This window comes from Pomacea canaliculata, linkage group LG6, assembly GCF_003073045.1.
Source record: "Pomacea canaliculata isolate SZHN2017 linkage group LG6, ASM307304v1, whole genome shotgun sequence".
NCBI lineage: Eukaryota > Metazoa > Mollusca > Gastropoda > Architaenioglossa > Ampullariidae > Pomacea > Pomacea canaliculata.
In genome coordinates, this window is record NC_037595.1 from 6768129 (window position 1) to 6781849 (window position 13721).

The 13721-nt window shown below is 48.4% G+C and overlaps 1 protein-coding gene across 6 annotated transcripts; it reads left to right on the top strand.

The window, feature by feature from the left end:
- The first annotated feature begins 628 nt into the window (after positions 1-628).
- On the top strand, positions 629-13161 carry LOC112566399. Of its 6 annotated transcripts, XM_025242565.1 has the most exons (5): positions 629-993; positions 1790-2342; positions 2816-2990; positions 9780-10773; positions 11030-13161. In XM_025242565.1, exons 4-5 carry the CDS (start codon positions 10066-10068, stop codon positions 12521-12523), a joined length of 2202 nt encoding a protein of 733 aa, XP_025098350.1. In that variant the 5' UTR covers positions 629-993; positions 1790-2342; positions 2816-2990; positions 9780-10065; the 3' UTR covers positions 12524-13161. The 6 variants fall into 6 exon arrangements, with proteins under 6 accessions (XP_025098350.1, XP_025098349.1, XP_025098354.1 ...); XM_025242564.1 differs by lacking the exon at positions 2816-2990; XM_025242569.1 differs by lacking the exons at positions 629-993; positions 1790-2342; positions 2816-2990 and adding an exon at positions 7566-7581.
- The last annotated feature ends 560 nt before the right edge of the window (positions 13162-13721 follow it).

The window sequence follows — 13721 nt, forward strand, 5'->3', positions numbered from 1 at the left end:
CACTTTGACAAACGGGAAAACTAGAAAACGATCTGCGCATGCGTGACAAAACGTTGTAAGAAACATAATATTTTATATTATAGCAGGTCCTTGGATTTGTGTGCGCAGTGAGCACGTGACCCACAGACTCTGGCTCGTCACGCCACTTCACTCCAACATGTCACACAATAATGCCTGGTAGCCTTATAACAACACTGCTACACTCGTTAACTTCGACAACACTGCACCTGTATGACCTGTGACATTTAACACGTGTACCCAGCATGCCGCACCTGCTATACACCTGTCATTTTTATTTTTACATCATGCCCGATTTCCTTTTCTTTATTATATTGCCAAGCTTCCATTCATTTGCTAGACAGAACAAAGCAGAGAAAGACAAACACAGGTAGACGAGGCAGGCTGACAGGTAGGCTGACAGGTAGGCCTGCTGACATATTGCACAGGTAGACTAGGCTGACAGGCAGGCTGACAGGTATGCCTGCTGACATATTGCACAGGTAGACAAGGTATTAGGCTGACATGCTGCACAGGTAGACAAGGTAGGCTGACAGGTAGACCTGCTGACATATTGCACAGGTAGACAAGGTAGGCTGACAGGTAGGCTGACAGGTAGGCCTGCTGACATGTTGCACAACTAAACTTCACGCTCTCGGCTCAATCAGAAAGTGAAAGGCTGCTTGCCCGGGTTGCCACTTCACCAGAACTTTGTCCGTTGAACTTTGTCATCAGACTACAGGCGGAAAGCCTCAAATCTCCGAGGATAAGGCCAGGGTCGTTAGTCCGGCGCCGGGTGCGGTGCTACGTCGCGATCACGTATTGATCACGTATCGATCTCTAGTCCCGGAGGTGAGATTGTCGGGCAAAAACCACTCGCACGCTCGCTGCATGACCTGCGCTCATTTTCTGGAACCTTCGGCCCACACCTGTGTAAACTCCTCACATTACAACTCGGGATAAGGTTTCACCCGATCTTTCTGGCCGATCTCTGAGGTTTGTTTTTTCTTTTCTTCTTTTGTCTGTGGCCTGCCATGTGAGCTTACCTCCTCGCGCGTTAACTACGGTCTGCATGTCTTTAAATTTTATGTCCGCTTTTCTCCTACATGTCTCGTCCGTGTCGGTTGTCTTAAAGACCTACCCAGGAGCAATAACGAGATACTAGTTATCGAAATCAGTGAGATGAAACTTTTTAACATCGTCCTTTTAGCCTGTGCACACAAAATGAGCTAAGTGTGTGAGATTGTTTCTTAGAGGAATAATTATAGGTTTGTCCTCGGTACAGTTCACCTGCCAGAGTCTTTGTGTATTGTTGAACGTAGATATGAGCAGCTGACAAACACTCAAAGAAAATGTTTATAGGATAGGTAAGAACAGGACAACTTACAGCCGATGTGATTTATCAGACTGACACCCGGTCACATGAACAGGAAAAATCTTTCTCAATGGAACGTGAACTGCACGCGCGCACACACACACACACTCGTGCCGCCTGCAGTGCACCCGAGTGAATGCCAACGACTCTAAGGACACTCCAGGCTTCACACTACCCCTTCATTTGCCACCCGACACCAAACGGGTATAAATTCGCTCTGATGTTTGCTGATTTCCAGAACCTGCTCCGCGCTTTACGGGTAACGTCACACCTTAGCAGAGCACACCCTGACATACACGGGTGCGCGCACTCACAGACACACACATTCTCTCCCTCAGTAATTCTTTTGAAGTCATTGTATTTCTAGCTTGTATATCTATATACTATCTGTATATTATCATTGTTGTTTCCTCCCAGTCTGTGCCACGGCGATCGACCAATCACTCACTCACCCTCACCTACCCAAGTTGATCGACTGTAGGTCAGTCCCTCATTCGCACGTGTGTGGAGCCCGAGTGCAGACAGACGACAGTTGGAACCTACGAAGTGTGAAGTTTCAAGACATTAGTCTCCCCCTACCCGTGTAGTCCCCACTGAGCGTCAGATCCCGCTGACTGCGTTTGACGCGCGAGATTTCAGGAACGCAAGAACTGATTCCCTCAGACGGCGAGGGACGGTGGATGTAATCAAGGTGCTTACAGGTGACAGCTGCAACGATGTAATAAAAGTACTTACAGGTGACAAGTGCAACCAGAAGTGACAGGCGCTACCTCAAGATCTCGTTGAAGTGCGGCCCTCGGGATCTTGCGTCAAGGGGGCGCCACGTCCAGCGGCAAGTGCGCCATGACGTCATAGCCTGGTATATACGCTGTGGACAGGTGTGGAGGTGTCTGTAGGAGTGTTACCTGCACTCCACTCACAGCTCCTGACAACACCTGCAGCTTGAGACGTCTGTGACAACGTGCGACAGGTAAGAAGTGTGGCTTACCTTTGGACTGGTTTGAGTGACATCAGGGCTTCCTTAGTTTGGTGGTGTGTACTACCCGACTGGTAGTGCGTCTGTTAGTGTGCTACGCTTGTTCATACATATCTCTGTGTGTGAATATATATAATTGAGGGTGTATGTACATGTGATGTTTAAGTGTTATTGCTAGTACCAAAGTAGACTGTAAGTACCAAGTAACCTGACACCTGATGTCAACTTTAAGTTCCATCTACACGATACATCAGTTTGACAGCATGTACTGACACATGACACCTCAGTTTGACTTCACGTACTGACACACGACACCTCAGTCTGACTGCACGTACTGACACATGTCACCTCACATGACACCTCAGTCTGACTGCACGTACCACTGAAGGGAGGTAAGCACAAACGACACCTCAGCTCGAACTCGGATGACAAAAGAACTAACGGCCATGCACCGTGTCTCCCACCAGGTGAAGACTGACGGCCCGCAAGACCTTAAGAGTCGACCGTTGACAATTAAGTGGAATCTTAAACACCCTCGACAGGCTCAAGATTTCATCGACAGACCTGTCGTTTCTTTGACACCACCACCTACCTCACTGTGGTACCCATTGTGCACGGGAACATGAGGGGGGTGAAGCACCCGTAAGTAATACTAACGGCTGGTGGGAAGAAAATAAAAGGTGAGGACGCAGAAAAAGCTGAGAGAAGGTGGGGAGGTGGGTTCAGTAAACGGACGACACGACACAGGACACCAAAGGGGAGATAAGAGAGATTGAGGGTTGAATAGCTCGCTACCCCGGGGTTTATCATCATAAAGCATAAACATCTTTAGTCAATTCCTGAACACCCGGAACACCGAACACCCTTCTCCTAGCCAGAGAAATAAGTAAAGGCGGTCTGAAGATTAAAAGTAAGCTTTCGATCACCTGTGACTTAGCCAGGTGGTTGTGTACCTCTTGAGGTAAATAAAACCTGTGGAGACAAGGAATAGAAGCGTCCCTAGAGCCTCTACTTGATGGTGTCATTAGCAGATAACGAGACGCCTTTTCCTAAAAAAATAAAAAATAAAAAATAAAAAAAAATGTTGGGTTTATTTCTCTTTCTTTTTGACTCTTTCCACATTTGTTCTTTCTCCCTTCCTGCCTTCAGACTTTCTTTCTTTTCGTGTCGTCGAATTATTTGGAAGACCTGACGGACGATCAGGCCATCTAAAGAAATAATTCACTCATTTTATCTGTCTTCCTTTTAACAGGTTTTCTCCTTCACTCATTCCCTTCCACCTTCCTCGTTCTTATCCCCAATCTTCCCACTCTCTCTCTCTGTCACAAGCGTGCATGCTTCGTTATGTATGTGTATAGTTGTTTAACTGACTAAACTTTTGACAGCATGTGCGACATTCACACTTGCTCACCCCGAATTCCTGCGCCCTCAGTCCTTAGTCAAGCTGTCGTTATATGATCATTGTTGTTTCCTTCCCTTCTATGACTTTTGAATAAACAATCTATCAATTATCTCTTAATTTGAGCGCATCTCTCTCTGTCTCTTCCCACACAGACTCACCCACCACACCTTATGACCACGTGACACCACCACCAACATCAACATCACCTCCACAACTTGCTTTCCTACAGCACACGCCTGCGACATCGAGCAACTAAAACATTCTAAATTACATGGCACGTGCCTGCCTGACAATAACTGCTCTTAATTACCACTCGCCTAATCACCATCCCCATCCCCCCCTCTCCCCGCACCCGGCCGTTTGTGTTCATTGAAGCTCACAGGGGAAGCAACTCATTGCAGCACAAGGGAAGCAACTCCCTGCACGCGACAGGCTACGTTGTCACAGCTAATGTTCTTCTCTAATGGACACACGCCGACTGGATCGCTCATTTCCGCTAGGGGGGGATAATCTGCAGGAAAGGCTGATGCGTGTTGTTTAATTGTCCGCGAAAACCAGCAACAGTGTGGATCCATTGCGTGGACCTCGACAACTTATAATGGACTTGTTTGGTGTTTGTTGTGGTGGTTCGTTTCGTTTTTCGTTTTTTCTCTGCTAGAAGCTTACTGGCCGCCATCTTGCCATTCGTGCGGCGAGATTATATTTGTTTGACATGATATTGTGAGTGGTCAGATGGCTCCATGGTGACGTCATCAAGCACCTTACAGCACGCGCAGGGTGTGTCCAGTAGTTTGATGTCGGTGGCAATATGTATTGCCGAGATATTAACTGTTTGATCCTGGTTTAGGGGAGATGTTCTGTTGACATGTTTACTTGCTGATGTATCCTCTCAGCAAACAGTCACTACCATCAGAACACAAAGTTTGAGTGGGAGCACGTGTCGGTGAGGGGTGGGGTGAGGGACAGTGCCAGAATGATAAAGTGTGTTTGAGATAATTCAATCTTGGGTAATTTAATTATTAACTTCATCAGAGAAGACTTCAGTCGGAAGTAATGTCTTGTCAGCATCATCCCTCCCCACCGCTGTGTGCAGTCCAGCAGCTGAGACAGGGTGGCCGGGTGGAGCCAGTACCCAGAGCTGGGACTATCTGTAGATCAGTGTACCCGGCCATCCTACACAGAGGAGGCAGCTGCCAGGCCATCAAAGCTTCTTTCATTAGCCATCCACCCCGTACATCCCACCCATTCTCAGCTAGCAGGACAGAAGAAATTCTAGCTGGTAGATGCAGATGGCTGTTCAAAACCCGCCTCTGTCAGAAATATTGTCCATGATCAAGGCTACTACTCCGCTCACTCCTCAGTTCTTACTCTTCACTCATGTTTGCTATGGTACTTCGTCCTCAGAGAACTAAGTGTGTTTCCAATAAAGTAATTCGTGTTCACCTGTTTACAAACGATTCATCATGGCACATAAGTATAGAATATTTGCTGTAGAAAACGCTTTTATTTTATCGCCCACGTGCGTTCCTCAAAGGTCAAGGGGGGTCAAAGTCTATGGCGTGAGTTCGTAGCCATGCACCCGTTCCTGTCCTTTTCCATTTTATTGCCTCTCTAATCTGGCAATTGGGGAAGTCGAGAGGTGCTTTCACTGGAGTTTGCACCTGTCAGACTGAGTGGCTCCTCTTGTCGGTGCCAACCGTCTTAATATGGAAGTCGAACGAAAAGTAAAAGTTGAAATCCTGTGTGTGTGGAGAGAGAGAGAATGAGAAAAGTGAATGTACGTGTGTGCGTTCCTGTGAGAGAAAAAAATACATGTTTATCAAACGGTGACATCATTCACAATAAGTATGAAAGTTGTATTAGATTGTTTTTTCCAAAAAATATATCGTGTCTTCGATTCCTGTAGCTGGTGCCATAGACATACGTTCGCTGCCACTTTTTATTCTTTGAGTGACCCGGCAGTGTACTTTACACCTTTCTCAGTAGGGCGAAAGGTAAGTAAAGGTCATCCCCTAACCGTTTCAGGTCGTTGGGGAGTGAGGTATACGGCAGGGCGAGGGCTAGGTGGAAAATAAACATTGGTTTACGAGGTCGCCCACGTAGATAAATTATCGTCATTACAATTTTTCTCCTTTTTTTCCCCTCAATTCTTTTGCTTCGAGTAAGAAACAATGCAGATTTATTTCAGCAGTCTGAAATGTCTGTCACACTTTACTGCCGCCATTCGGAAATTTTCGTTTTTTTATCATCCGCACCCAGTCCCCGCCACTTCCAGCTGTCTCGGCCAGAATTTATAATTGTGCTGTTGTCTAAACTTCTTTTATTTGCATTTGTGTCAGTGGTCTGGGGTGTGATTGCCTTCTGCTGGCAGTAGTCAAGTAGGTGGACATGGTTATCTTCGAGGCAGCTTTGCCCCTGGTCCGTGGCTCCGACCTCGGTGTGAATACCGCTGGTCAGTCGTCACACACGACTGAACAATATCTGACCACGTGACTCAGAGGCATGACATGCTTAGTTGCTCACATCTGGTCACCTTGTATAAAAAGTTGTTGCCAAAAGTAGGTCCACGTGCCTTGGTACAACTTTGTCTCAAGGTTTAGATGATCAAGAACCAGAGTAAAGCACAGTGAACAGTGATCACCTGGACTCTACTTGTCGATACGAGAGGAGGATCCAGGCATTCGAAAACAAGTGTGGGAGGAGGTTGTTCCGGATCTCATACAGAAAACACAGAACTAACGACTTTGTACAAACACTGTCGCCAAATTCGTGGGACACCAGGAACATCTACTCACAACAGTCAAGATTGTGAGGTTTGGTCATGTGACCCAGCATTCTCTGGAATAATGTTTTCAGGCCACCTTTGAGGATAACTGATTCCATGGTGATCAGAGAAAAAACTGACTTACGAATGAGTAGACTTGTCCTGTCTGCTCCACATCGCCCAGGACAGGAGTGAGTGGCGGGCGTCTCTCCATGCCCCCCCCCCCCCCACACCTTAACGACCGGTACCCGCCAGGGGACGATCGACTGATTGAATGATTGAATTCGAAACGGTTCAATATTTGCGTCCATCCAGCTAAGGTTAAAAAGTGTAAGTTAAGAGTTTGGGGTCGTAGGGGTCAGCGAGCTAGACAGTCATTCGTATCTGGGGTACAGGAGGTAGAATACGGGGCTTAACCCTCTTCAACTCGCATTTACCTCCGCTTATAAATCATGGACACATCTCTGCTACAGGGTGGAGGGGAGTGCTACAGGTTCAAGCGGACATTAAACCAACTGACCATCTGGCTACAAAACAACCCGTATTAGAAGGCGAATATCTACAAATCTACAAGTAGACCGTGTTTGTAGGTGCACAATAATGAAAACATCACATTGAAACTAGTTCCACAAAGGCAAAATGTGCACAGAGCATGTTTATTTGCCTTTATCAGCCCATTCCAGAAGCAATGAACACTGAACACAATCTTGTCCGTTGTCATAGCGATGAAATCTCGTGAGGGAACTGGGTTAGTGATTGTCATTCACTCCCCATGCGTCTGATGCTCGTGCCTCTCCAAAGACTTGATTGGTTTGGTGGCTGGAGGGGAAAGTTGTTTACCTTGTCACCACACGGTGGAGTGGGTGGAGTGGGTGGTGGGGTACTCAACACAGCCAGCACCACCTGTCCTGCTGTAAATCAAGGCTGCAATAAAGAGAGACGATCACACCAGTTCTCAAATTACAGGCACCTTAACTTGTTTGTGACGAGCGACAGGCCGGGATTTGAACCAGCCCGGGGCCCTCGAACACAGGTTCACACCCACTGAGGTGACTCAGGGAGAAGAGGTGAGTACCGCCCTCACAAGATGCTCGCCCCTAGAAACTGAAAATCCCAACGATTTCTAAAAGGTTAGAGAACAAACATTTACCTTTTTTTTAATTTCTTTTCTAGAAAACCAGTTATCCTCAAACGATTTTAGTGTGGCCTAGAAAATCTCTGGTTGTATTTTCGATCTTTCCCGAGCAACACCAATGGGTTGACAAAACACGTTTTTCTTTGTTGGCTCAGCGAAGGCAAACACAGGATTTGTTGTCAGGTCTGGTGGAACTGTCAACCGTCGCTGGTGGGGACAAAATATTGCCAGCACTGGTGTTCGTCCGCGAGAATAAAATATGATTTGCTGATCAATTGTTTTTCTGTCACGTTTGGTTATTGGCCACGGGAAATCTCGGTGTGCATTTCTTTTGTTTACTCAACAACTAATGCAATGAGTATTGCTTTAAAAACCAAACAAACAGAAATACAAAAGAAAGATGAGAGGGAGGAATAGGAAGAGAGAGAGATAAAATGCTGGAGGAGTTTGCATGTGATGTATGTGCTTCAAGTATCCCTGTCATGGTGGATGCACTTGACGTGTTCAGTCCCGTTGACAGTTGTTGGTTTGTAAGCGCACACAGGGACAGATAATGACTGTAGTCAAATGCTTGTAGACGATCTAAATAATCAAGTGTGTCTGTGAGAGAGAGAAAGTCAAAGTAGGTTTAGGACACAAGGCCGTTGAGACACAGGACAAAGGTCACCTCTTCACGACATATATTATTATGTTTATGAAATGTCGGTCAGGGGGAGTAAGAGCGAGTTGTTGTGGTAGAGGAGGAGGTAGTGGAGGGGCAGAAGGAGGGAGGGAGGAGATTGGTTTCTCGTTAATCACATGCCGGGCTGTGCGGTGAGCAGGTGAATCGTTGCCACATTATTCATCCTTTCACTGTGAACAATGGCTCCAGCGGATATCACTACTGCCAGGATCGTTCAGTAGAGAGACTCCAGTGTTGGCGAGTCGGTCGTCTGCTGTTGAGTGTTAATGTAGACGATAGAAGACAGACCGCAGAGGTTGTGTGCATTCTGATATCATGAATGTCGAGCTCTGTAACTCGTGCTCTAGAAATGTTTTCTGGAAAGAGCAAGGGAGGAGAAAGAATGTGGATGGTGTATGTAAGACTGTGTGTGCGTGTTTGTGTGTGCGTGTGCATGCTCGTCCTGCTTCACAACCTTCACAGCAACTGGTCTCCAGCATTAGGCCCAGTGACATCTCACTCCTTGATTCCTCACTGACATGGTCCTCCCTTGTCCTTCAATGAGACGAGCGAGAGATCCTCAAGTGAGACGAGTGAGAGATCCTTGAGACGAGTGAGAGATCCTGAAGTGAGACGAGTGAGAGATCCTTGAGACGAGTGAGAGATCCTGAAGTGAGACGAGTGAGAGATCCTTGAGACGAGTGAGAGATCCTTGAGACGAGTGAGAGATCCTTCCAGCAAGTCGACCTTTCCTGTCGGTTCTACAAGACTTGAGACTAAATCAAGAGGTGGTGGAGAATGTGGATAAAAGAACTTTGAGCCGGTGTGTGCGCCAACGAATTCATTGCTGGCCGTGGTGTTTATTCACAAGGCAATGAGCACAGAGACAGGACAGAGGACGATGAGTAGAGGACGATAAGTAGAGGACGATGAGTTTGTGAAGGACTGAGGTCGTCAATGGCGGTCAATGCTGTCGCTCGGGTCTATAGACTATAGAGTATAGACTATAGACTGGCGGCTTAGCAAGTACTTTTCTTGATCCATTTAGGAATGCTCAGCCTGCATTCATGAATATCGTATACAGTCACTCACACAGTCTCTCTCTCTCTAACACACACACACAAGATACGCACACAGACACGGTACACACAGACAAGATGCACACACACAGGTACATATATTACAAGATACCACAGGTACACACAAATATACATTAACATGGTTGTAGTCTCGACACTGGACTGTCCATGTCATGATGTTTAGAGTGTATGACACCTTTGTGTGCTTGTTGTTGTTGTTGTTGTTGTTGTTGTTGTTGTTGTTGCTGTGCTGTTTGCAGACTTGTATCTCGGTAACTGAGAGAGGTTGCTCCCTCTGGCTTTGAAAAATGTAATTTTTAACACAACTCAGTCAAAACTAATTACATTTTAGTGCATATTTAATGTCAATATTTTTCCCTCCATCTTCAGGTCTTCTTTCAACCATGAAGTGGAATTTATCTACTGATGTATCGTCACTTGATGATTTTAACAAACACAACACGGCGTTGGCGGAATTCTTGATTTCATCTGCGATTACCAGTTTCTCTTAAAGCTGCCATCAAGCGAGTCGTTTGCATGGTTTGCCAAAAGTACTAAACTGGATTCTGCCAACAAATTCTGCTTTTTTTTTTTAATCTCAAGGACTTACATGGGGAAGCAGCATTAATGGATGTTCACAAAGGTTTTCCCGAGAGTTCCATGAGAATATAACGCCATGCTAATGGCAGACTCTTGTCACCCCGCGGTGCTCAATCTCCTCCCCTTTACCTCCAATGACGCCAGCAACGCCAAGGCCCTCCTCAGTTCGGGCGACCTGTACGCTCGGGAGGACATCCGGGTCTTTCCCGTGCTGGCGGTGACCCGCAGGAGACGTAAGGACAACGATGGGATGGCGTCGAACCCCGGCCCCAGGCCGACAGCCATGTTGGACAGCGATTCGTTTCGTCCGACACGAGTCTCCTCGGAGCGTTGCAGCAGACGACAGACGACTGACGATGACCTGCTCAAGGCCGCCAGGCCGCGGGTCAAATCGGAGTACGACGTGCAGCGCAGTGTCGCCGCGGACTCTTTACCACGTGATCCAGCTACTTGCGCCGTCGCCAATATCAACGAGCGAATCGTGGCGCTGCGCGCCAGCCCTCGAGCCGAGGATGCCAGGAGGCAAGGACAGGGTCACGCCTGGATGCCTCTCGACGGCGTGGGAGCCGCTGGGGTGGAAGGAGTTCACCCGCCGCCACACGGGTGGACGTTGCCCAAGCCGGCGCTCACCTCCAGCATGATCGCTTTCAACGGTGACGGCGTGGACAGAGATGAGGTGGACGGCAAGCACCCGTTATTGAGGCATCCGCTGTGGAGGTCCGTGACTCTTACTCCGGGAGAGCTGGACCTCATGAAACACAGAGAACACGTCAAGGGCCTCCAGGTAGTACACCGCAGTTTAACTTTATCCTCGTTCATTTTCCACCCACTGTTTATGAAACCCAAATATTTTCGAAACAGTAATTAATTCAAGTCGTTTATATAAAAACAGATAACTCTGGACATAGACTTGTAAATTTTTCAATTGTAACCTCCCCTACTTATCTTCCCATTTAAATCGCAGGTTAGCGAAGGCTCTGTAGGTCTCCTGGACATCTATTTTCTTCATTTTCCTTTAACCCTGGTTTTGTTTTGTGAAGGTTTATCGAGGCATCCCCACCACCAGCAGCAGCAACAGCAAGTTGTCTGGATCCAGCAAGAGGTTCAAAGGAAGTAAGCTGAACGTCCGTGACCTGCCCCGCAGCACGACACCGCTCAACGACCACGACCCTGACAGGCTCAACATGAAGCAGGTCATCGCCTTCCTGCAGTCCACGGGTGCGTCAGTCGCTGACGCCGTACAGCTGTCCAGCGACCCTGCCGCGACAGACGACAGCTGCAGTGCCCCCTCGCGGCGACCTAGCAAAGTATTAGTCTCGCGCCGCGGCGTCAGCCAATCGTCAGCCTCCTTATCCTTGGGGGCAGAGAGGGCGGACGATGGCGCAGGCGTGCTTCCTTCTGTCACTTCCGGGAGACGAGCAGGAGACGGTGAGCAGCCCGTGAGCCGCAAGGTCAGGGACGGGCAAAGTGAAAGGTCCCAGCATGCACCTCTTCCCGACAAAGCCAATGTTTCGCGGTGCGGCTCGGCGGATGCGCGTGGCGAGGTCACGACGCGCAAGCGACAGCAGCAGCAGCAGCGACCCTTCAGACTGCATCGGTTTTTGACGATGGTGCCTGCGCCCAACGATGAATTTCAGCAGGCAACGCACGTGCCTAGCAACCTGCCAAACTCCCGCCTCGTGAGGAAACTTCGAGGGGATGCGGCGCCCGACAAACCCGTGCCGGAAGAGTGCGTCAAGCGTCTGAGTTCGTTTGGTAGACATCACCCTCTGCTGCCGGACGTGGACAGCGGCGCCACCTGCGCATCGTCTGCTGAGGCCAAGTTCACGTACCGACTGTCGTCCCGGAGGCCGACTTCCCCGGATGTTACACTGAAGGAGGATCCTACCCAGGTCGATGGAATTTCTGCTGGCTCCGACGGCCCTAGGAGGACTGTTTTCGATGACCTTTTCGACGACAAGAACGTCATCAGGCTTCCCAACGTGCTGGTCGACTCCGACGAAGAGGATGGGCTGGGCGAGGAAAATGTCAGCTTTGCGAACACCCAGAAGCCGAAGCCCAAAATGGCTGCCAGCCAGATTCCTGCTAGGAAAACTACAACAAAGACTATATCCGTCAACAACCGTTCCGAACACAAGCAAGAACTGTCGGCACAGCGGTCCTACCTCTCAAACGTGGACCTGGTTGCGTCACCAAACCGGTCTCCCGCGAGGTGTGACGTAGCCAACGAGCGTCACGACACCCACGCGATTCAGAAAGAGCCCGGAAGTGATGTGACTGAAGACAGTAAAGAAAAGCGATTCCAGGAGACAGCACAGGAGAGAGCGACGACTAGCTGCACGAGGCAGGTGAGGATCAAACTGCCCCGCGAGTCGGACAAGGAGGAGAAGTCCCTGGTTCGAAAACACCCTCCAGACATCGTCACCCTCTCGCTTCGCAAAGAGAGAACGCGCACGCGCGAACACACCTACATGTCAGACATTGCTGGAAGTAACAAGTCGGAAGGTGCGCTCGGACCTGCACAAGTGACATAAAGATGACAGTAAGAAGACACCTCGCCACCCCGCCACCCAGCCAACTTTCTCAACCTGTACCGTAGTGCTGTCTAAATAGGGTGTATGTGACAAGGGTAACGGGCAAAGATTCTTTGGGGTGAACTAGCATACCCGGGGTCTGGACAGTGCGTTGTAATTACGTAAACAAGTAGTCTGTCCTTGGTTTCCCCATTTTATCCTTTGGCCAAGTCGTATCCTCCCTTTATGAGTGTGGTCCCTAATGTTAGGACTGCCACGGCAGTGGTAGGCGGTAGTGGTGGTGGTGGAATACCCTTGACAGATCGTATGCCATATGCAGGGGCGGCTCTAGGCTCGTGGCGGCCCTGGGCAGAGAATCTGTGGCCCTTTTGCCCTCCAATGTCACGAAAACAAGTGGCGGCCCGTCATATTCTCATACTCAGACTCCACGTGCATACAGCTTACTGCTCCGACTCTAGAAACATTAATAAATACAGCGGACTAATTAATAAGAAACAAAGTGTTTTTCTGTCACATTGTTAACTGTGTTGTTATTTTCTTTTTTATATTTAATAAATATTGGCGTGGCCTGGGATTTGGCGGTCCTGCGCAGGTGCACAGCTTCCACATGCCTAAGGCCGTAAGTCTCTACATCAGCTCGCGATGCTTTTTGCGGACAGTTTACTGATGGCAGCAGTTCATTTCGGCTTTTCTCGTCTCTTTCGTTTTCTTAGCCTGCTATCCCCCTACCTCACCTTTTCCTTGTTGTATGCTGATCACTGCTCACGCCTTAACCACGACGCTGACACGGAGCGCCCTCTACCAACTGGTCACAATCAGCTGTAACTCCAGTGCTCACAAAGAACAGGAGGAACAGTCTTTCATGGACTTGTCCTAAATTTGCTGGGTTCAGCTCGCAGGGCTGATATGACTGCGGCATATTATGAAAGGCTGAATGAGCTCGCGGGGATTACAGAAGTTTTACACTGGCAGCAAAGGCGAGGTAATTCAATGCAGCATTGTATGATGTGCAGCAGCTCATGGGCAATACAAATTCTAGGCGATAGCAGGACAGGCGGTTGGTTCTATAGTTCTGCTGTCACATACAGCTCAACTTTGCATTTTCTGTGTAAAAGTTGCTTAGCAATTAGCCAAAATGTTGCTTCATAAACAATTTATTGGTGCCGAGTGTGCTGTAGACTAAAGTGAGATTCACACA